General features: G+C 45.8%; 1 protein-coding gene and 1 pseudogene across 2 annotated transcripts in view; one reads left to right on the forward strand and one right to left on the reverse strand.

Annotated features, from left to right (window-relative positions):
- Positions 1 to 6945: 6945 nt before the first annotated feature.
- On the reverse strand, positions 6946 to 7483 carry LOC110307224 (annotated as a pseudogene). Its single transcript, XR_002379367.1, has one exon. The product of XR_002379367.1 is annotated as a protein max pseudogene (transcript).
- Positions 7484 to 11238: 3755 nt separating this feature from the next.
- Positions 11239 to 21924, forward strand: part of Matn3 (matrilin 3) — a 20910-nt gene continuing 10224 nt past the window's right edge. The window contains exons 1-3 of the mRNA XM_021179565.1: positions 11239 to 11558; positions 15539 to 16105; positions 18877 to 19002. Of these exons, the coding sequence (XP_021035224.1) occupies positions 11279 to 11558; positions 15539 to 16105; positions 18877 to 19002 (973 nt within the window). The 5' untranslated portion in view covers positions 11239 to 11278. The remainder of the gene's footprint in view (positions 11559 to 15538; positions 16106 to 18876; positions 19003 to 21924) is intronic.

The raw sequence follows: 21924 nt of genomic DNA on the forward strand, positions 1-21924 counted from the left end.
CTTAAATGTGCCTCATGTTTATGCAATAACTTAACAGCGATCCTGTCCTTGTGACAGGAATATGTTAGGAGAAGTGTTGCTGGGTAGTTTCTCATCTTAAAATTTTTATTTGTTTTGTTTTTCTTATGTGATGAAAGAAACTGGTGTACTGGTTTCTGGATAGAGGGATGATGGAGGAGTAAGAGGAGAGGAGTTGGGGAAAGTGAGGCTGGAGCCCTTTAGGCAGAGAAAGAGGGAGTGATCCCACCATATAGGAGCAGGAGTACAGCCTAGCATTTCAAGAAGAAGCCAGGACAGGACATGTAAAGATGGCCAGTCAAAGTCCCTTAGAGTCCCTCAGTAGGTTCTCAAGTGTTTGTACATGCTGGCTTGTTGGGTGGTTCATTGTGTCCTCCCACCCCCAACCCTGATTTAGCTTCCAAGCATTGACTTGAGGGTGATTAATGATTTGATTTCAGACACTCAGATGGCTGGCACACTGGAAGTGTATAATTTCAGGGTTGTTTTGGAATCCTGAAATAATGCCATTAAAGTTTGAGAGAAAATAATGCAGGCAGGCTGTAACTCTTTAGCTGCCCAGAGGCAGATGGGAAAGAAGGAAAAGTTAATTGTATTTGTAAGCAGCCATGTGGTAGACAGGGACTGGTTGAAAATGAGCAAGCCTCAGGCCCAGGCTTTGGTCATAAAGAAAAGGTCCTAACACAAAATCCAACAAAGTTGCATGGGTGTAGACAAGAAGTCTGCATGTAGCTGCACCTTGATTGGGGGATTTTAATGTTCTCTCTTAAAGCCCAGGCTGCTCTTCAACTCTACAGCCAACGTTATCGACCTGGTACTTGTTGACATGGCTGCTGCCAGTGCAGCTTTTTAATGAGGAATGTACTACAAAAACAGCAAATACAGGACTAGTAGTTGTCTGATGTGTACCATGTGCAACTGTGCCATGCTTCTGTATGCCAGTAGGTTCCACACCAGCAATACAGCAAAGGTAGGATAATCTGTTGCACTGTGATGTTCTTCCCCAGCTCATTTGAGGGTGATTTTTTTTTGTTTGTTTGAGTCTCACTATGTTGTAGTCTAGGCTGGCCTGAACTGCCCAAATACTGGGATTTGTGACATATATCACTGCACCCAGGTTCCTCAGATTCTCAGACTGCCACTGTATGTGTCTTTGGGTTTAAATGTTTTTGGGCACTGTGACTCATTTTTCTGTTTTTGTTTTTTTGTTGTTGTTTTTTTTTTTTTCCGAGACAGGGTTTCTCTGTATAGCCCTGGCTGTTCTGGAACTCACTTTGTAGACCAGGCTGGCCTTGAACTCAGAAATCCACCTGCCTCTTCCTCCCAAGTGCTGGGATTAAAGGCATGCGCCACCACGCTTGGCGTGAGTCATTTTTCTAATTCCAGCCTGGAGGTGTGTGGTCAAGGCCACCTGCGGTACATATCAGTACCCAGCTGGGTTGGCCTATCAATGGTGGATGGTGGTGGCGCACATCGGGGGTGGGATGTGACCCACACAGGAATGACAAAGTCCTTGTTGCTGTTTCTATGTTGACATCCATGCTTGGCAATACTGAAACACTAGCTGGATTCTTTCCCCTTGTTACCGCTAAGGTTACACCAAGTGTCTGGATATACTGAGCTATTTGTGGCGTCTAACATGCTGTAGCTGCTATGAAGATGGGTGCCCCAAAACATCAGAAACAGCCAAACACTCCTGCTTCTTGCTATTAATAGAACAGCAGTTGAGAACAGCGTCCCAGAGAAGCAAGCCCTCCTGGTCACAGCACTAAATAGAAAATCAGTGTGTGAAAAAAAATACAGATGCATGGGGAAAGGATTCTACCAGAATCCAGCCTTTAATTTAAACAAGGGTTCTGTGAGAAGCAACAGCTAGAAAAGCCACTCACAGGAAGACATCTGCATAATCCCACCCACTTGGGCCCCCAAGATAGTCAAATCTGTAGAACCCAGGGGTGAATTCATGGTTTCAAGGGCTGTAGGAGTTAATACTGGGTATAAAGCCTACTGAGTATACAGATAAATGTACACAGAAAGAGGCTGCTGTCAAAGACTGAGCTGTAAACAGCAAAACTACACACCTCGACTCTTGGAACCTTGTAAGGTTTGTCTCTGCTCTTAAGTCCCTTCTGGAACTTTGTACCCTATCTTGGCCTTCTTGCCTCGACTTCTCAATTTTCTCTTGCCACTACAAGTGTGGCTCCAGGCTCTACAGAAGGCCCATGTGTTGGGTGGAACATTTCTTCCCCAAACAGCCTTCTCCCTAAGGGTCCTTCACACTGTGGAGTAATGGAGGGATAGCATTAGGGATTATCTAGTGTGCGCCTTAATTCATATTTGTGTGATCTCATGCAAAATTTTAAATCCAAGCATACATTTTGCTCAGTTGCGGGAGATGTAATGAAAAGAAAAATTAAAAGCTTGGGGGAGGGGGGGTAGGGAGAGACAAAATATATGCTAGTGGTACAGCTTTGGAGTAAAGAAGGCTGGAGATGGGGCATAGGAGGTAGTTTTAAGCTCCATTAAATAAAGGTGTCGCTTAGAAAATGGCGTGTAAGAGCTGAAGGTGTGAGAGGGTGTACATCACAGACAGGTGGCCTGCAGGAGCATGCGGGGAGCGGGAGAACGTTCAGGGAGGCTTTAACTGCGTATTGCTTCGACTCTCAGTAGACCAGGAAATGCCTAGGGCATCCTGAACTGATGAGAGTCATGAGCTGACTGCATGCTGCTTTAAATCGGTCTCTCCATTGGGGTGACAGTTACAAAAACCTTTCAGTTGTAAATACCAGTGGCAACAACAACAAAAAAAGGGCTGGGGGTGTGGCTTGGTTGGTGGAGTGCTTGCCTACTATGTGCAGTGCCCTGGGTTTGGTTCCCAGCACCACATAAAGACAGAGTAGTGGCACATGCCTGTATTCTGGAGGTGGAAGCAGGAGAATCAGAAGCTCAAGATCAGCCTCACCTACATAGTGAGCTGGAGTCACCTTGGGCTACTTAGATCCTGTTTCAGCAACAAGAGAGAGCAAGAGAAGACATAGCTTGCGTGTATGTGCCTTGTCCATAATCAGAAACCAGCAGCCTTTATGTGATTTTAAATCTCCATTCTGTCACTGATTTCCTGTCTGAGCTAGGGCAGACTTCTAATCCTCTGTGAGCTTTACACATAACAGCTCCCAAAGAGGAAAGAGCACAAAGGAAGGTAGCAATGTACATACTGTGCTGTTTAAGACAAATTATCACTTAGTACCTATTTTAGCAAGTTAAGGTTAAGTTCTACAAAATGGGTGGTATTCAGAGCCATTTCCAGAAAGTTAGGTAAACTGTAAATTGGGTGTTTATTGTCTCTGTTGTTTGGCTAACTGGCTTTTGTTAAAGAAGCCTTTCCCCTCCTTCTCTTTTAATTTCTGCCTGGTTTCTTCCCTTTTAGTACCTGACACCCAGCTCCTTTGCCTCTTGTCTTCCTGCCCTTGGGTTCGCAGTATCAGTTTGCATATGCAGAAGTCTTAAGTTTCTACCAAGAACACTTACCATAAGAGGGGAGGGGAATAGATGATTACTAAATAAAAACCAATTGTGTCTGCAGATAATTTCCAAAATACATTGGAAACGAACCTGCACATAAACTAAACTGATATTTAATGTTTTTGAACTGTAAAACCAAAGATCCTTCCACTGATAGACATTTTTTTTCCATCTGTGACTACTCACATGTTCACAGTCATCCTAGAACTTACTGTGTTCTGAGTCTAATTGTTTCAATGTGCCCTGCAGGCAAGGGATGGGATGCTGTTTCCACTGTTTTGCTCTGAAACAGCGGCTCACCCTTCCTAATGCTGTGACTCTAATACAGTTCCTCAGGCTGTGATGACCCCTAGCCACAAAATTATTTTCATTGCTATCTCATAACCATACTTTTGCCACTGTTATGACCCATAATGTAAATATCTGATACGCAGGATGGTCTTAGGTCACCCCTGTTTTCGAAAGGGTTGTTCAACCCCCAAAAGGGGTCACCATCCACAGATTGGGAACCACTGCTTGAAGAGAACGTCTTACAAATTAGCCTTCACATTGACCTAAAGGCAAACCTGCTCCTTTGTTTTCTGAGGTTGGTCTGTTCTCTAGAATTGTGATTTGGGAAATCAACTTAGACTCAAGCTGGGGGCTGGAGAGGGGGCTCAGCGGTTAAGAGCACTGACTGCTCTCCTAAGGTCCTGAGTTCAAATCCCAGAAGCCACATGTGATTCACAACCATCTGTAATGGGATCTGATGCCCTCTCTGGTGTGTCTGAAGACAGCTACAGTGTACTCATAGAAAATAAGTAAATATGTCTTTAAAGAACAAAAACAAAACAAAACAAAAAAAAACCCTTAAGACTCAAGATGAATGTCACCAAATACTGTGGAATTCTAAGCATATGAGGGAGGCAGCTTGGGTGTAGAGGGTGGAGTGCGGGGGTGGGAGCACGGGGGTGGGGTGGGGGTGGGTGGATCCTTTCTTCATGGGGTGATCCAGTCCTATGAAGTGTATTTAGGATGACAGGCTTCAGTTCCTCTGTAAAATCAAGAAGCTGTAAATCCTGACTTTTGTACTTCTCTTAGTTGTTCTAAGGCTCAATCAAGGTGACGAACAGGAGGGCTGGCTGCCTACAAATCACTCTGCAAATATTATCTTGAAGTGTGTGAGAGAGCAAGCCACAACCAGGGAATGGTCAAGATGGAAAAGTATTTGACCTGGAAACCAAAGAAAGAGAGACTTTGTTTCTCTTCTATTAGAAAATTTGAATCATGCTGTCATGGTTGATGCTGGCAGCCCCAGATACCTTGTTTATATTCATGGCTGGTTCATCTACGGCTCCTATGGCTTTAGTGAGTAACTCAGACTACAAAGAGTATCATCACAGAGTCCTCCCTCCTTTGATCTTATGTGCTTCTTATTTTTGGTTAAATAGTTGTCATTTAAAGAGAAGATTAATCATAAGATGATGTAGGTATCTGTTTAACTTTGTAGCACAGTGCATGCTTTTCCCATCTGGTGGTAGTTTTCCTTTGCTGGAGAAACTTCCTCTGACATGTTTTTACAGGTGATTCTGCTGATGATAGGTGGGTTTTTTGTTTTTTGTTTGTTTGTTTGTTTGTTTGTTTGTTTTTTGGCTTTTGGCTTGCTGTGTCTTTATTCTACCTTTGCTTTCTAAAGCTATTTTTGTAGGGTATAAAAGATGTTCCCGCACTGTTTTCTTGAACATACTGTTTTCAGAGAGAAATTTACTGGCTTTTGTTCTACTCTGTATAGAACATTTTTTCCCCTTGAGCAATTCAAACATTTTGTAGCACTGATTTTCTATTGATTTGTCGTGATGTCACTTAAAGTTGGCTTTGTGGTCTCAAATGTTTGCTGTGCCTAGAGTTCACCGAGGGCTTCAGATCTGTGGGTTTGTGGGTTTCATCATGTATGGAAATTCTTTACCCATTTTTAAAAAAGATTTGTTTTATTTATATGAGTATACTGTAGCTGTCTTCAGACACACCAGAAGAAGCGTCGGATCCATGGCAGATGGTTGTGAGCCACCATGTGGTTGCTGGGAATTGAACTCAGTACCTCTGGAAGAGCAGTCAGTGCTCTTAACCACTGAGCCATCTCTCCAGCCCCTACCCATCATTTCTTTCTTTCTTTTTTTTTTTAAGGATAAAATAAGTTTTTATTTATATTCTTATAGTAAAGGGGAAAGCCTTAACTTGCAGGACAATTCTTGGGCAGTATGTACAACATACTTTTTATTTCCATGGAATGGAATCAACACCGACTGAGACTACAAAGTATACACTAGAAATCAGCAAATGCCGGCAACAGAGTAGGAAAAAGACAAAGAAATGAAGCATCGAGACGAGAAGCCCTTCACTGGGACCTGCTGGCCACAGCCGAGCCAGGACGGATCACACAGTGGCGACAAGTTCCAGGACAGGAGGAAAGAAGTAGGGCAGGAGGCTGGACTGGGCTGTGGGTTTAGTACCAGGTAAGTCGCTCTTGGTATTTACATACAAAATAGTTGGCTCTATTTCTTAGAAACACACACAGAAAGAAATGAAGATTTGATCATTACTTTATGAATCTGTCGCTTTACAATATCGACATCATCAGAAATAGGGGGCATTTCATTCAGATTCAAATTTCAGTAGCAGGAAATAAATATCAAAACATCATCACTGGCCCTTAATACAAAACCTCAACCCCACCTAAAACTCCCTCCCAGCCCCACCCACATAGCCACCCCTACTCCTGAGAGCCGATCCTTTCACTGCCGCCGCCTCCTATACATACATACCAGCGTCCCGTGGCCTTGTGGAAGGCTGGGTCTTCAGGCTTAAACAGCCGAAGTGACCGACTGTGCCAAGGGTGCTGCAAATCTGTCCCCACTATCCTTTTCTACCACACAAGCTTCTTCAAGAATCGCATCTTTCAACAGGAGAGACAGCTTTTCCAAAAAAATAATCCTTACAAAGGAGAGGGAGTGAGTTCTGATTACTCCAATCTGGTCTTCTTGTCAAAACAGAACAGTTCAGAGATTCACAAAGTCCACCAAACAGAGGTGAGGGAGGACTGGGAGGAGAGCCTAGCAGAGCAGGCATCCTCCAGGCACCGTGCTCTGAGGGCTGGAGGAGCTGGTAGGGTGGGCAGGACACCGTGTACTCAGAGGTCTGGCCGGCTGTCTGTCCTCCACAGAAAGAGCTGCCAAGTTGGGGTGTTTTGGTTTAAAATTTCTGGTGGGGACAGGAACCCCTGAAGGGAATACATTTAAAAATAGTGGACACAGGGAAGGGGATGAGAGCTGTTGTCCAAGAGCTTCTATGCAAAAATAACAATTAATAAAGAGAAAAGGAAAATAAAGAGTCTTCTCAATGGTTCTGAGGGTTCTAATGATGAACAGAAGGAGGACGTGTCGAGAGAGTCGACAGTTTTATTGCTGGCCTGCCCCGCATGGCTTAGCTGGCCTCCATCCGGAGTTTCTTCCTGCTCTGGGGCTCTTCAGGCTCGGACTCTGAGCTGGAGTCTGAACCCCCATCGAAGGCAGAGATGGTGCTGCCCTTGGCGTTGGTGTAGAGGCTGTTGTCTGAGGAGGGGTAGTTGGTCTGCAGTTGGGCACTTGATCTTGCCTTCTCCAGTGCACGGACTTGTTGCTCCAGAAGAGCATTCTGCCGCTTGAGGTCATCAATGTCTTGCTGGTGCGTATGGTTTTTCCTTCGCATATACTGGATATACTCTGTTGCTTTGTCTAGGATTTGGGCCCGGGATGCCTTCTCTCCTTGGAGTGATGGGACTGAGTCCCGCAAACTGTGAAAGCTGTCTTTGATGTGGTCCCTACGTTTTTCGTTCCAGTGCATTATGGTGAGCCCACTTGTCAGCCACAGATTGAAACCTCGGTTGCTCTTCGTCGCTCTCCACCTCGAAGTCATCTTTATCGCTCATTTCCTACGGCCCAGGGAGTGGCCACTGCAGCTGGGGAGGGGAGGGGTGGAGGGAAGGGGGAAGTCACCGACAACAACAAGCCGAGTGCCCCCACGCACACACTCACTCACTCACTCGCTCGCGCACTCACACACACACAACACGGGCGACAACCACCTCACTGCCCATTATTTCTTTAAGTGTGTTTTCTGTTCTCCTTGATCTCTCCTTCAGACATCCCGTCTGGCTGGAAAAATAAAGATATGTTTCCCATGGAGTGATTTGAGATCATTCTTGAGAGTTAGATTAAGCAGGAGATGTGGCTAGAATATTTGACGGTTTATTTAATACCAGAGGGACCAGAGATGTCAAGGTTGGGTCATGCCTGTGCAGCCAGAGCTATAGTGGAACGAAGGGAGGAAGACCTGTTATGGGGGATGACGTGAAGTTCACTCTTAGATGTGTTGAGTAAAGCACTTCTGTGATCTTTAGGGAGAGAGTTCCAAAGGAGAGTTACAAATGTAATGTACAGATTTGAGAACTAGTCCTAGAGGGGTGGTAGGTGAAGTGTCCCTGTAGATAAAAGTTCTAATATAGTTGGTACAGTATAAATCATGGAAGTGGGGAGTGGGCTGGAGAGATGGTTTAGAGTACACAGTTCTGCAGAGGACTGGAGTTCAGTTCTCAGCATCTAGGTGGAGGTTCACAGTCACCTGCAACTTCAGTCTAGATGAATCTGTGCTCCTTTCTAGCTTCTGTGGGTACTAGACACTCGTGTGGTGCACAAACACACACACAAAACTACCCATATACATAAAATAAAAACAAACATCTTATCCATGCATGGTGGCACATGCCTTTCTTTTGTCTGAGCATTTGGGAGGCAGAGCCAGGTCCATCTTTGTGAGTTCAAAACCAGCCTGATATACATAGCTAGTTCTGGGCTAGCTAGAGCCACGTGGACCCTATTGAAAAAAAAAAAAAGTTACAAAAAATAAAAATAACAAAAAAGTCAATACAGAAACATTAAAATGAAATTAAAAAAAACTACCCATAATTTATTTCTTAGTCTTGATTCAATAATTCTTTTTTTTTTCACAGTTGCTCACAGGCAACTATAAATCAGACCATTGTCTTGGTGTTATTTTACCCCAGTGGGAGCCTGGTGGTGGCTGAGGAACCAACACCTTGCTGAAAAAGGTCAAGGAAGGCTACTGTGTGGTACTGATGTCCAACACAGAGAAGTCTGTTGTCTGTCCATGAGATGGAACAGAGCAAAGCCTTTCCTCTGAAAAAGCAGAGCCCGGCTGTTTCTTCTGCAAACACTCTCTCACACATGATGACCACCCTGCCACAGTAAGTCAAAACAGCTCTATTTTCAGGAACTGCTGTCTTCTGGCCTCTCAGTCTTATCTTTGACCGAGAGCCTTCATGTGCCAAGGTTCAGTTTCTGGGAGTTGAGCGGTGAACAGTTCAAACATTGTCCTTGTGTTCCCGTTGCCTATACTCGAGAGCCCAGGGTCAGCAAGGCAGCTCATCTCTTCCTCCACTGTTCCCCAGCCCCCTCGGAGACATCCTGCTGGCTTTGAACTTGATATGTAGTAGAGGGTAACATTTACACTTCCCATTTTCCTGCCTCCATGTGTGCCTGGATTTATCAGCCTGCATGGTTTAGATGGTGCTTGGGACCAATCCTAGGGCTTCATGCACACTAAGCAAACACTTTGCTGAGCTACACCCCCAGCCACTTTTTCTTTTGTCCTGTGTGTGTGTGTGTTCATGTATGTAACTAAGGCATGGGTTTGTTCATCATGGGTTTGGAGGCCCAAACTTCTAGTGTAGCTCTTGACTACCAGCCTTGTTTGAGATAGGCTCTCTTTATTGTGTGTGACTGTGTCCCACTGTAGAAGTGCTGAGATTACAGGTGTGTGTTACTGTACCCAGCTCAATGTGAATTCTGGGGTTCAGAACTCAGGGCCTCATACTTGTGTGGCACGAACTTCACCCACCAGAGCCATCTCTCTAGACCAACACTTCTTAGAAAGCCACTAATGCCATCGTGACAATTTTCCCTCGTGACTTCTTTCAGGCATGCTTAAGTAGTCTACCTTTAAATACCTTTAAATACCCTTAAATAGTACCAGTGTGGGACCTTGAGGGCTAAGTTCCCGACTTTTGAACGTGAAGAGTGCACATTCTAGCTACAGCAGTGTGTTCATGTTTCTGTGGGGTCAGATTCCACAACTTCTCATTTTACAGAATTGAAAGCTTACACCCACCAATCAACTCCAACTGCCTTCCTTCCGCTTTCCACTGTTTCAGTGCAGACTGACTACTTTAGATACTCCTTACAAACGGTATCATTCCAAACATGTCTCCTTGTGGCTGGCTTATGTCACCTTGCAACATGCCCTCGAGGTCCATCCGTGTTGTAACCTGCATTAGAACTTTATCTCGAAGGCTGCTTAGGATTCATACATGCAGTGTGATGGTTAGTTTTATCAACTTGGCATAAGCTGGAGTCATCAGAGGAGAGAGTATTGGCTGAGAAAACGCCTCTATAAGATCGAGCTGTAGGCAAACCTGTAGGACACTTTCTTAATTAGTGAGCGATGTGAGAGGGACCAACCCATTGTGAGTGGAGCAACTCCTGAACTGGTGGTCCTGGGTTCTATAAGAGAGCAGCCTAAGCAAGCCAACAAGCAGCACGCCTCTGTGGTTTCTGCATCAGCGCATGTCTTCAGGTTCTTGCCTTGAGTTTCTGTCCTGACTTTCTTTAATGCTGAACAGCAATGTGGAAATGCAAGCCAAATAAACCCTTTCCTCTCAACACGACTTTGGTCATGGTGTTTCATCGCAGCCATAGTAACCCTAACTAAGACATGCACATACCATCTTCTGTGTATCCACTCACCCAGAGGACACCAGGTTACCTCTACCTCTTAGCTGTTGTATAATTTGTAGGAGACATGACTGTCAGGTTACCACACGGTGGATGGTAGAAAGGCAACAGTCCTGGCAGAAAAGACTGGATTGGCTCTGTTGAGACTCATTCATGCTCATTGCAGTGGTTGAAAATCCAGTTCAGTTCCCCCCCCCCCGCCCCCTGTTAGAAGCCCTTCCTACTCACACGGCCACTTTTCTAACCCATCACGTTCCCCTAACAGTATACGATCTGTGCATCTTCTCTCACACAGTGAGTTGAAGGTCTCCCGAGCAGTTTCCAGTCCTGTGCTGGTTATTCTTCCGGAGAGGAAGTGGGTGTTTTTCCAGCAAACCGGAGGCTCTCTGGGGAAGTGTATGCTTGATTTACTATTCCTAGTAGTATAAGTTTAAATGTTTATGAATATTTAAAACGGGGCTGAAAGCATCCCATTCACGATGCTAGAATTTGTGAGGCCTATCTATCCTTTAAAAAAAAAATCACAGCAAGTTTTCTTGGACGGTGAAAGGTGCGTTGTGTGAGGCTCTTGTTCTGCAGCTGAGTGGGTACAGAACTTGAAGTTTGTCAAACAAAATCTGGGGGCACAGATCTGGCCGGGATAGAGCAGGAGTCCCCCAACCCTAGCCTGGTTTTACAAGGAGGTAATCGGCCAGGAGGCACCCAGCCGAGCCCACTGGACTAGGTGGGCAGTGACCACCGTGCCGCTGGCCGCCTAGTCCCAGACATTCCGCTCCTGCCACTGGAATGCACAGACAGGGCTTCTTGTTGGCCTTTGGCGGCTCCCGGGCTCTCGTGGCAAGGCCTTCTAGTGGGCGGGGCGGGGCGGAGCATCAGAAGCGGGACCTTTAAATTGGTCGCCAATGTGAGGCCCTATGGCCGCGTCTGACACTGTGTATCCCGGTTACCTCGCTGTTCACAGACCCCGGCAGGTCGTCAAGCCCATCATGTTGCTCTCAGCCCCCTTACGCCACCTCCCGGGACTTCTGCTGCTGCTCTGGCCGCTGTTGCTCCTGCCTCCCCCGGCTGCTCCTGGACGTTTGGCCCGCGCGAGCGTCCGCCGGCTGGGGACGCGAGTCCCCGGGGGCAGCCCTGGGCATCTCTCTCCTCTGGCTACTTCCACCCGCGCGCCATATTCCGGGAGCCGCGGCGCAGGTACAGTTGGGTGGGTGGGTGGCAAACTACTTCTCCAGAGAGGGTGCCACAGCCATAGCTGGAGGAGGGAAGAGGGGCCGGGACCCAGGAACGTAGCATGCTACATCTACGTGCCTTTATCCCAGCCTCAGGCAGGCAGGGTGTTGTTTCGAGAAAGCATCCTTTTTCCCTGCAGTCCTGCTCAGAAACTGAGGGTCCGACAACGCAGGGGAGCGGGTAGGGCTAGAATGTAAGGTCACGCGCATGACCATGATATAGCATCTGGTATCCTGAATTTCCTTGTGATTTGGGAAGGGGACAACGTGCACCTGTAGGAGCGCCATCCAGGGAATGGGGGCTCCCAGCTCTATCTGGCCTTGATCTTTTGGCTAGGGAGAGCAAACTTTTCCTGACACTCTGTTTGCTGTTACCTGGAAATCTTCGTCTATTTTGCATTCACTGTGTGTGCCTTTTTTCCTAAGAAGAAAGGATTTAGAGGAGACTCAGAATATGGAAAAAGGGACGACTTAGCGGAGGTGTATGAAGTGAGATTAGGATGGCAAACCAAGCTGCCATTTAGGTGTCCAGGGAAGATCTTGTTCTATAACCCTACTCTGTTCTGCCCCAGACCTGGGTATCTGCTTATGCCGACTGGGCCCCCATACTCCAAACTATACTCTGTCAATCCCCAAAGAACCAGACAGGTCTGGTCTTTGACGAACAACTCCATTCCCCCCTACCCCCAGCCACTAACATTGCTCTGAGCAGAACAAAGCTACAGAGCCCAGAGAAGCTGATAAACACCTGTCATGACCCCTCACAAGACATACAGGGACCCCAAGGATTAACATAGTGAAAAAAACCCAAAATCAACATCAGATCCCCTGAGTGAAACTCAAAACCCCAAAAGTCAAGCAGGGGCTCCGTCCACAGTACAGCTTGCTAAAGTTTCTGTACCACTTACAGAAGATTTCCTCTTTCTTACTCAAAGATCCAGCTCTAGTCTGTCTGGTCTTGACTTGAAAGAGGCTATAGCAAACCATATTTTAGACGTTCAGGCTCATCTGGCCAGCCGTGGTATTTGGCTGATTTGCATGGTCTGTCTCCTCCTGTGATTTGCTGGATATGTGGAGAACCAGCTCAGGAAACTCTCCATCAAAACTGATTTGAAATTCCAGATTGAAAATGGCAAGAGCATTGCTACCTAGATGGGCATAAGTGGGACCCATGCAAGTTAAGTTAACTGTCAGAGTTGTGCCCACAAGCCCACGTTCTCTTTTCTTGATAATCAAACTGTTGATGTTGGGACTGCGATTAAAGAACACTGTGTACCTTTGTAGAGGGAGTAGGGACGAGAAAAGAGCTCTACCTTGTCTTCCTTCTTGAAAAATAGCAACAGCAGCTTGAGCCCATCTCACATCTTGCTCATTCAGACCCCTCTTCGGCTACTTCTTCCACTTTTAGGGACCTTGGTAACTTTCTTGAATTCATCTGAGAAAATCTAGGCCAACTTCCTCAGTAAAAGCCCTCCAATCATAGCTGCAGTGTTTTGCTATGTTTAGTAGCATTTGTGCAAGCCCCTGGAAAAAGGACAGGAATTATCCTGCATATCACATCTAAGAGAAGACTTATTGGGAAATCCAAGAAGGATAGACTCAGGCATGTTTAGTTACAAGGACACACGGGTTTGTAGGGATATCACTTGGGGGTTAGTGTAAGCGATGGGTTACAACCATGATGGCTTTTCCCTCCGATACAACCATGGAAAATGTATAGACCTATGTCCAGGTAAAATTTTCTACATGAGTCCTTTTCCTTGCTCCTTGACCCCTGGAAATCTTGAAGGAAATTGGGGAGCTGTTTTAAAAAGTGATTTGTAATTCCTCGTGACTTAACCAAACACATGACATATACAGCATCTTTTGGGTGGTGGTTCAAAGTCAACATACGATCGTTGGCTGGGCACATGTTGGTTTTTTTGTGGTGGAAAACTTTGCCTCAGTGGGAACAGCTGCTGGGTACTGGAAAGGCCTTGGGGCAGGGAGACAAGAGTCATGGAGGCCAGGCTTACACTACTGCTTTTCAGGGCTTGCTCCCCTCAAACCTCTACAAAACATGAGCAGCTGCCTAGTTCCTAGGATCTGTGTTAGCATGCTGGGATTCCTACAGTGCCTTTCACAGTAAGGTGGGATTTTATTAATGCAGTATATCCAGCTGATAAGGTAAAACCAAGAAGTTGAAAAAAAATCTGCTTTTTGAAAGCAAAATTTGAAGGCTATGAGTGGTGGCGCATGCCTTTAACCTTGGCAAGCGGAGGCAGGAGGACAGTGAGCACAAGGTCATTCTTGGCTACACACGTGACTTAGAGGCTAACCTGGGCTACAGTAGGTCCCGTCTCAAAGAAATAATAATTAAGTGCTTAGGTATAGATAAATACCTACTGATGTATAGATAAATAAATAACTGAAGGGATGGTGATGTAGCTCAGTGGTACAATATTGTCTAGGGTACATAAGGTTCTGGGCTTGATTCCAGCCCTCAGAATGAAACAACAACAAATAACACCCAGCAATGACAGAGGGAAAAATCCCTGTTGCAGAGAAAGCTTTTCCTCTCAGAAATGACTTAGTCTAAATATTTTGTTTTTTAAAAAATAGCGATCCCTTGTTTTTCTGAGAGGACTTCACTCTATATCTCAAGCTTGGTTTCCTCCCCCTTAGCCTCCTAAGTACTTTGAATACAGCTGGTGCCACCATTCACAGCGAAGAATTTGTTTCTGGATCTACCTACCGACGAGCAAATAGCACCAATCTGTTCTTTTATTAGGAAAGAAGGAGCCCTCACAGACACCTCCCAAGGACCCTATTTTCACCTAGGGCTATGCTGGTGTGCGTGTACATGTGCGTGCATGCGTGTGTGTGTGTGTGTGTGTGTGTGTGTGTGTACTTGCATTCCTGTGAGTGTTGGTTGAAAGTAGAGAATGGCTTAAAAAAAAGAGAGATGTGATAACTGGATCCCATCTAGTCCTGACACTAGACTCAGTTCAGTTGGGTGAGAGTGGGCTGTGCAAATCAGGTTGGAGGAAGCAGTAAAGAGAGAGAGACAGAGACAGAGAGAGAGAGAGAGAGAGAGAGAGAGAGAGACAGAGAGAGAGAGACAGAGAGAGAGACAGAGAGAGAGAGACAGACAGACACACAGAGAGAGAGAGAGACAGAGAGAGAGAGAGACAGACAGACAGAGACAGAGAGAGAGACAGACAGAGAGACAGACAGAGAGACAGAGAGAGACAGAGAGAGAGAGAGAGACAGAGAGAGAGAGAGAGACAGAGAGAGAGAGAGACAGAGAGAGAGAGACAGACAGACAGAGACAGAGAGAGAGACAGAGAGACAGAGAGACAGACAGAGAGACAGAGAGAGAGAGAGAGAATAAATGACTATGAGCATGTGTTGACTTACTAAAGACATAAGATGCCTTTGTGTAGAAAGAATGTAAGAGCTTTGAAGCTGACGATTCTCCTTTTCTGCCCTTGTGGCAGAGCTGTAGGCAAGTGACAAGGGGGAAAATGCTAAGAGAAGTGGCCAGTAGAGTTGAGGGGAAGCAGGAGAGGTGCTAGGTCATGGTCTCTGCTCCTTAAGATATGCTTGCAAAGACTGACATGTAGTGCACATGTGTTAAGTGAAGTCCTTGTCCCACCATTGTCTCTGCCAAGTGCCAGGGAGGGCCTGGGACCCTTTCAGTCCCAGGCCTTCCAAGGACTCTCAGGAGCAGGACTTTAAACAGTCAGATAAGTAAGTCCTCAAGCAAAATGTTGGGAAGGCTCAAGGCCAGAGTGAGGGTGGCCCTCGGGAAGGAAGCCGGCAATGGTACTGCTGGCATCAGGGGATGCTCCTGGCTCGGGCTTTCCAGAACCCCAGAGTTCTCTGGGAATGAGAACTGTAACATTTCTGATCGTGATCTGACCTAGGCTTAGCCTTTTGTATTCTCTATACCCTTCTTTGCAGGTGTTTGCAAGAGCAGGCCTTTGGACTTGGTGTTCATCATTGATAGTTCTCGGAGCGTCCGGCCTCTGGAATTCACCAAGGTGAAGACCTTTGTCTCCCGCATCATTGACACTCTGGACATCGGAGCCACAGACACAAGGGTGGCTGTGGTGAACTACGCCAGCACTGTGAAGATAGAGTTCCAGCTCAACACCTATTCCGACAAGCAGGCCCTGAAACAGGCTGTGGCACGAATCGCACCCTTGTCAACAGGCACCATGTCAGGGCTAGCTATCCAGACAGCGATGGAGGAAGCCTTCACTGTGGAGGCCGGGGCTCGGGGACCCATGTCTAACATCCCCAAGGTAGCTATTATCGTGACAGATGGGAGGCCGCAGGACCAGGTGAATGAGGTGGCTGCTCGAGCCCGTGCATCTGGCATTGAGCTGTATGCTGTGGGTGTGGACCGGGCAGATATGGAGTCCCTCAAGATGATGGCTAGCAAGCCCCTGGAAGAGCACGTCTTCTACGTGGAGACCTACGGGGTCATTGAGAAACTCTCTGCTAGATTCCAGGAAACCTTTTGTGGTAAGCAGCCAGGTCTTAGCTTCCAGCTAGCGAGGATGTTATAGTTTGTAGTTTGCGAGATCAGAAATTGGTTTTTAAAGATTTATCTTTAATTATGTGTCTATGTGCACATGAGTGTGGGGACTGGATGAGGTCAGTGACCTCAAATCCCCTGGAGCTGGAGTCGTATGCAGTCGTGAGCCACCCATGATGGGCACTGGGAACCAAAGTTGGGCCTTCTGCAAGAGAAGTGTGTGCTCTTCAGTGCTGAGCCAACATTCCAGCCCCCTGAAAAAAGAAGTTTATTCATTTTGGGGGGTTGGGGGGTAGAAATTTTCTGAAAGAATCATACACATGCAATGTTTTTTTGGTGCTTTTTTTTTCCCCCCTTAAACCAACCTAAACACATGGAGTTGGTCTGGAAGAACAAGGCTGTACTATACGTAACTTGGTTTGCTCATAAAACCTTCATGTTTGAGTTACACATGTTAAGTTCTGGAAATAACCAGAATAAACAATCCTGCCTCTCCCTGAAAGGGTCGGAAATAAAACCCAAACCCACAAACTGAAGCCATCTCTCCTGCCCCACTTCTCCACCATTACCATTCCTCCCCTCTCCTCCGAAGGATTCCTTAAGACTTATATCTTCAGGTTCAACAGCACCCCGCTGTTCTTCTGCAGAATCCAGAGTGGCATCTGCCCTGCGAGAATCAGTGTCTCTGGCCCAGTGTCTCTGGCCATGTGCATTTAATTAATAACACTCGTTTTCAGATTCGACTCTTTCTCTGCTGATTCTTTTGTGGAATAATTGGATTAGAGACCAGAAGAGCTGGGGTTTCTGATTCTCGTAGAGACACAAGAAACATATTGAAAACAAATCACCCTGCTACTCTTCTATTCTTTCTTTTGGATGGCATTTGAATAGGAACATGCTAATATTATTAGAGGGTTTTTTCATGAATTAATCAGATGCAATAGTATGAATTTATTCAGTGCTGGAGATACCCCCACCCCCAATCAGGATGTAATCTGGGTGTGATACTTGAGCGATGGAGTTCAAGGCCAGCCTCAGCTACATCCTGAATTTGAGGCCAGCCTTGGCAACATGAGACCCTGCCATAAAAAAGAAAAATCAAAAAGAAAGCTTTAAAAGTTTAAAAAAATAGAATTATGGTTTGTGGAAATCACATTTTTAAAAATGTCATGATCATTTGAAAGCCTCTGTAGAACTGTTGAAGGAAGTGCGACACCTTTCCAACCTTGGTGACTTCCTAAGCACAGAAAGTTTCTGCCGTGCACATCCTGTGTCTGTTCATATTTCCCACATACAAAGTTAAAGGTGGCTCCTCCCAGCCTTCTCATACCTATGGAGTTGGTGGAGAGACAGGCAAGTGAGCCAGGAGCTACAGTTGTAAATATCAATAAGGCTTTCTATCTAAAGTCTCATTTCTACTGTGGAGCCCAGAATCATCAACTGGTTGGGAAATGGGAGATGAAGTGTTGGCCTCATCGCTGCCAGACCTGGCTGGAATCCCCTGTCTTCCGTGCCCTGGACACTAGGCCTTCACAAAAACACCACTGGCTTTGATGGCATCTACTTGGCGCTTACTAGGTTCTTGAAAGAAAGTGGCGTTCTTTCTTTTTCTCAGAAAACCCCCTCAAGCTGTGGGTGAGGGCTGTTCCATCAGGACTCTGGTCTGTGGTTAAGTTAGGTCTTAAAGTTAGCAACTGGGGGTGGGCTCAAAGGCTGTAAAGTAACAGCGGTGAGCAGCAATCTTTTCCCTCTCTTACAAAAGACCTGCTTGTTCTGGGGGTGGGGAGGACTGTCTTCTCTGGAAAAAACACGACTGAGGGGCAGCTTGTTGTAGTCAATGGCTGGAAAGATCACTCCACAAAAAGGCACTCCTTGGGAAAATATTAGCCTTGTCCTAGTGCCAAGGGCACTGGAGGCTGGTTTACCTGCCACGGGAGCTCAAGCCTCCTCTAACAGGCCTTAGTTTTGTAGAAATGACTAAATTCATTGATTTGTCTTTCAAAACACGTCACTGGATGTGGGAAGGGGGCATTCCAATGGAATATAAGTGTTTCCAGGAGCAAAAAGATGGAGATGTGATGGAGCTGACATAATCTCATGCTTTTCTTTTTAATCTCTTTGTATTTACGGTTTGAATCCATCATCTTTGAAGCTACTAAGAACCCAAGGAGCTAGCTGGGCTTTAGACTCATGCGCAGTGAGGTTGTTAGCTGGATGGCCGCACACTGTTTGCATGCCCAAGCGTGTCTCACTTGCTCAAGTGTGGTCAGGTCCAGAGGATAGGCATGCTTGTGTTCCAGTTCCCTTTAGGCACAAAAGGTGGAACTGTTGCAAGTCAGCTTTCAGTTACAGTGGGCCCACTCGCTCACAGAACTCTTGACAGTACATTATTATTCTCCTTGGCAATTAGGGTCGAGAGGCAAGAGTATGGTTTTGTTTTGTTTTTTTTTTTTGGTACAGAGTTCAACCAAATACAATATCAGATTCGACTGATGTTGCCTGACCTGTGGAAATGTTTGATTCTAGTAGATCCAAACTCAGAATTAACTTTCTCCTTTGAGAGATGGTATAGCAAGAGCTATAATTCTAATTTTGCAATGTCTCAAGTCAATTATCTAATAAATCAGAGACTTTGTTTTGTAAATAGTGAAGTCAAGATGGAGTCAGAAAGAACCCTGGAGGGCACTGTCTTGGAACTAGGGAAGATGTCTAACTGGTCTTAGGTATTGATGTCATCACTGTGCATTTCTTTGCCTAGCTCTGGATCAGTGCATGCTTGGCACACACCAGTGTCAGCACGTGTGTGTCAGCGATGGTGACGGCAGGCACCACTGCGAGTGCAGCCAAGGCTACACCTTGAACGCTGATGGGAAAACGTGTTCAGGTGAGGCTTCCTCTGGGGACCGTGGTTGAGTGAGAGTTATTTGACGCCTCTTCTCCAGGGGTGAGTTTTCCTTTAGGCTCTGACCTCTTTTCTCCTGAGTGCCTTCTAGCTGTTTTACCCAAGTTTAGCAGCCTTGATAGAAACCATGAGAGGAAAAGTGAGAACCTACACAGGGCATAGACCTTGGTACCATTCTTTAAAAAAAAAAAAAAATTAGAGCCAGGCAGTGCTTGCTCTCAGGAGGCAGAGACAGAGAGGAGGAGAGGCAGAGAGGCAGAGAGGCAGAGAGGCAGAGAGGCAGAGAGGCAGAGAGGCAGAAGCAGAGGCAGAGGTAGAGGCAGGCAGATCTCTGTGAGTTCGAGGCCAGTCTGGTCTACACAGTGAGCTCTGGGACAGCCAGGCTACAGAGAGAGACCCTGTCTTGAAAACCCAATAAAATGGACTGGAGAGACAGCTCAGAGGCTAAGAGCACTGACTGCTTCCAGAGGTCCTGAGTTCAATTCCCAGCAACCACATGGTGGCTCACAACCATCTGTAATGGGATCTGATGCCCTCTTCTGGTGTGTCTGAAGACAGCTACAGTGTACTCACCATATATATAAAATAAACAAATAAAATCCTTTAAAAAACGAACAAACAAAAAAGAAAAACCAATAAAATAAAAATAATGAGTATGTGCACAGGTGTGTGAGTTGCCTAGAGGTGTCAGAGATGGCCTTTGAGGTGGAGTTACAGGTGGTAAGTCACTGCATGTGCTAGGAACTGAACTCGGGTCCCCTGCAAAAACGCTATGTCCTCATAAATACAGAGCTGTCTCTTTGGCCTGGTCATTATCTAAAATTTAATCTTTAGGTTAGTATATGAATAGGTTGTACCATGGCCTCTTCATAGGCATGTGCCATTGTCTGTGTTCTTATTATTCTCTCTCCCTGCTGCCTTTCTCAGGCTCCTCTCCCTACTTCATTGGCCCCCCTCCTTCCTCCCCTTTAACACCCATCTGTTTCCCTGCGACTTGTCTTGTATCATCTTGCATTTCTCACCCCCTTGAGATCTTTTCCTTTTCTCGTATGAACTCCTTTCTGGTTCTGTGATGTGCACACATATACAAATACATACATCCAAATTTTTCATCTAGATTTCTCATATGAGACAAAACATGCAGCATCTTTCTGAGTCTGTTTCCCCCTGGATTGAAATAGTAATTTCCAGTTGCATCACTTTCCTGAAAAAAAAATCATGATTTCAGTTTTCTTCACATCTCCATAAGACCCTGTTGTGTGTCTGTACCATGTTTCCTTTATCCATTCACTTGCTGATGGACACTTATGCTGGTGCATTTCCTGGCTTCTGTGAATAGTGCAGCTGTAAACCCAGATGTGCAGGAACCTCTGTGCTATGATGGCTTAGGGCCTTACTAGTGCGCTTTCTTTGTTACTGTTCTTCTTTTAAAGAATTATTTATTTAATTTATGTGTATGAGTACACTGTAGCTGTCCTCAGACACACCAGAAGAGGGCATCAGATCCCATTACAGATGGTTGTGAGCCACCATGTGGTTGCTAGGAATTGAATCAGCATCCTCTGGAAGAGCAGTCAATGCTGTAAATCACTGAGCCATCCTCCACCCTCCTTTGTTATTGTTCTTAAAGAAAAACATTAATACAAGGGGAGGGGAGAAGGAAAGGCTACAAAGCTCTTTGTTTTTAAAATGTATATGTTAGTTTATAAATTTATATAAGTGATACACACACACATGCACATATGCACACACATATGCAAGCTTGTGCACGCACACACACATCATGTTCCTGCAGTGCCTGCAGAAGCCAGAAGAGGGCCCTGGATCCGCTAGTACTGGAGTGTTGTGAGCTGCCATGTGGATGCTGGGAATCAACTTGGGTCCTGTGGAAGTACAGCCAGTATTCTTAACCAAGAGCAAACTCTCCAGCCCCAGGATCCAAAACTCTCCATCTTTTTGAATGTTTGATATTTTCTGGGTTTTATTTCAATCGATATGAGCATTCCAGATTACCTTTATGACCACACACTCTCTTGGACACATGGAGAGGAAGACTAAGAGTTCTGCTCACTGGTATTTAAACACCACACAGAGTGAGGAAGAAAACTGATCATTTAGGTCAAACTGCTAATTTTATGAATATGGAAGCTGAGATGCAAAGAAGGGAAGGGATATATGTATCAGTGTTAGGATCCGAAAATCCAAAACAACCCAAGCAGTCGCAAGGGTCTAGCAAAGCAAGACCTTTATTTGCATTAGGCAGAAAACCCTGAGTAGTCAGTGACAACAACACACACTCAGGGGCTGACTGCATCCTCGAATAGTCATCTTAGGAAGTATTTAACCAGATGACAAAAGTTATCATACTCAGGCTGCTAGCGATCAATGGGGGCCGCAGAACAGACTTGGGAGTTGAACTGCAACCTGGAGTAAGAATGTTACAGAATTTTTAAGCCTGAAATCTACAAACATCTGTGCCAAGTTATCCCACCAATCAGGACTTAGGGATAGGAGATGTCCTTAGGAACATGTCTTTGTGGTATGCTTATCCTGCTCCCATTGGTTGGGGTATTCAACTGTGGTGGGGCAACTTGCCCAGCATTCTCAACCAGGATGTCAGTTACCCACGGAAGTCCTGGGAACTGAAGCTTTATTTGACCCCTACTCAAGATGGAAGTTCTGTTCAAAATGGCTTCAGTTTGGTTCCTTCTTACATCCGTGAGTTTTTTGGTGGAAGACCAAGACCAGAAATTCCATCAGTTCCCTTTCCTGTGCCCACTCCCTCCATTCTCTCTCTCTCTCTCTCTCTCTCTCTCTCTCTCTCTCTCTCTCTCTCTCTCTGTGTGTCTCTCTCTGTGTTTTTGCATGTTGTGCTTTCTCAGGGGGACACCTGGGCATGGACCC

The sequence above is a fragment of the Mus caroli genome, chromosome 12 (assembly GCF_900094665.2).
Source record: "Mus caroli chromosome 12, CAROLI_EIJ_v1.1, whole genome shotgun sequence".
NCBI lineage: Eukaryota > Metazoa > Chordata > Mammalia > Rodentia > Muridae > Mus > Mus caroli.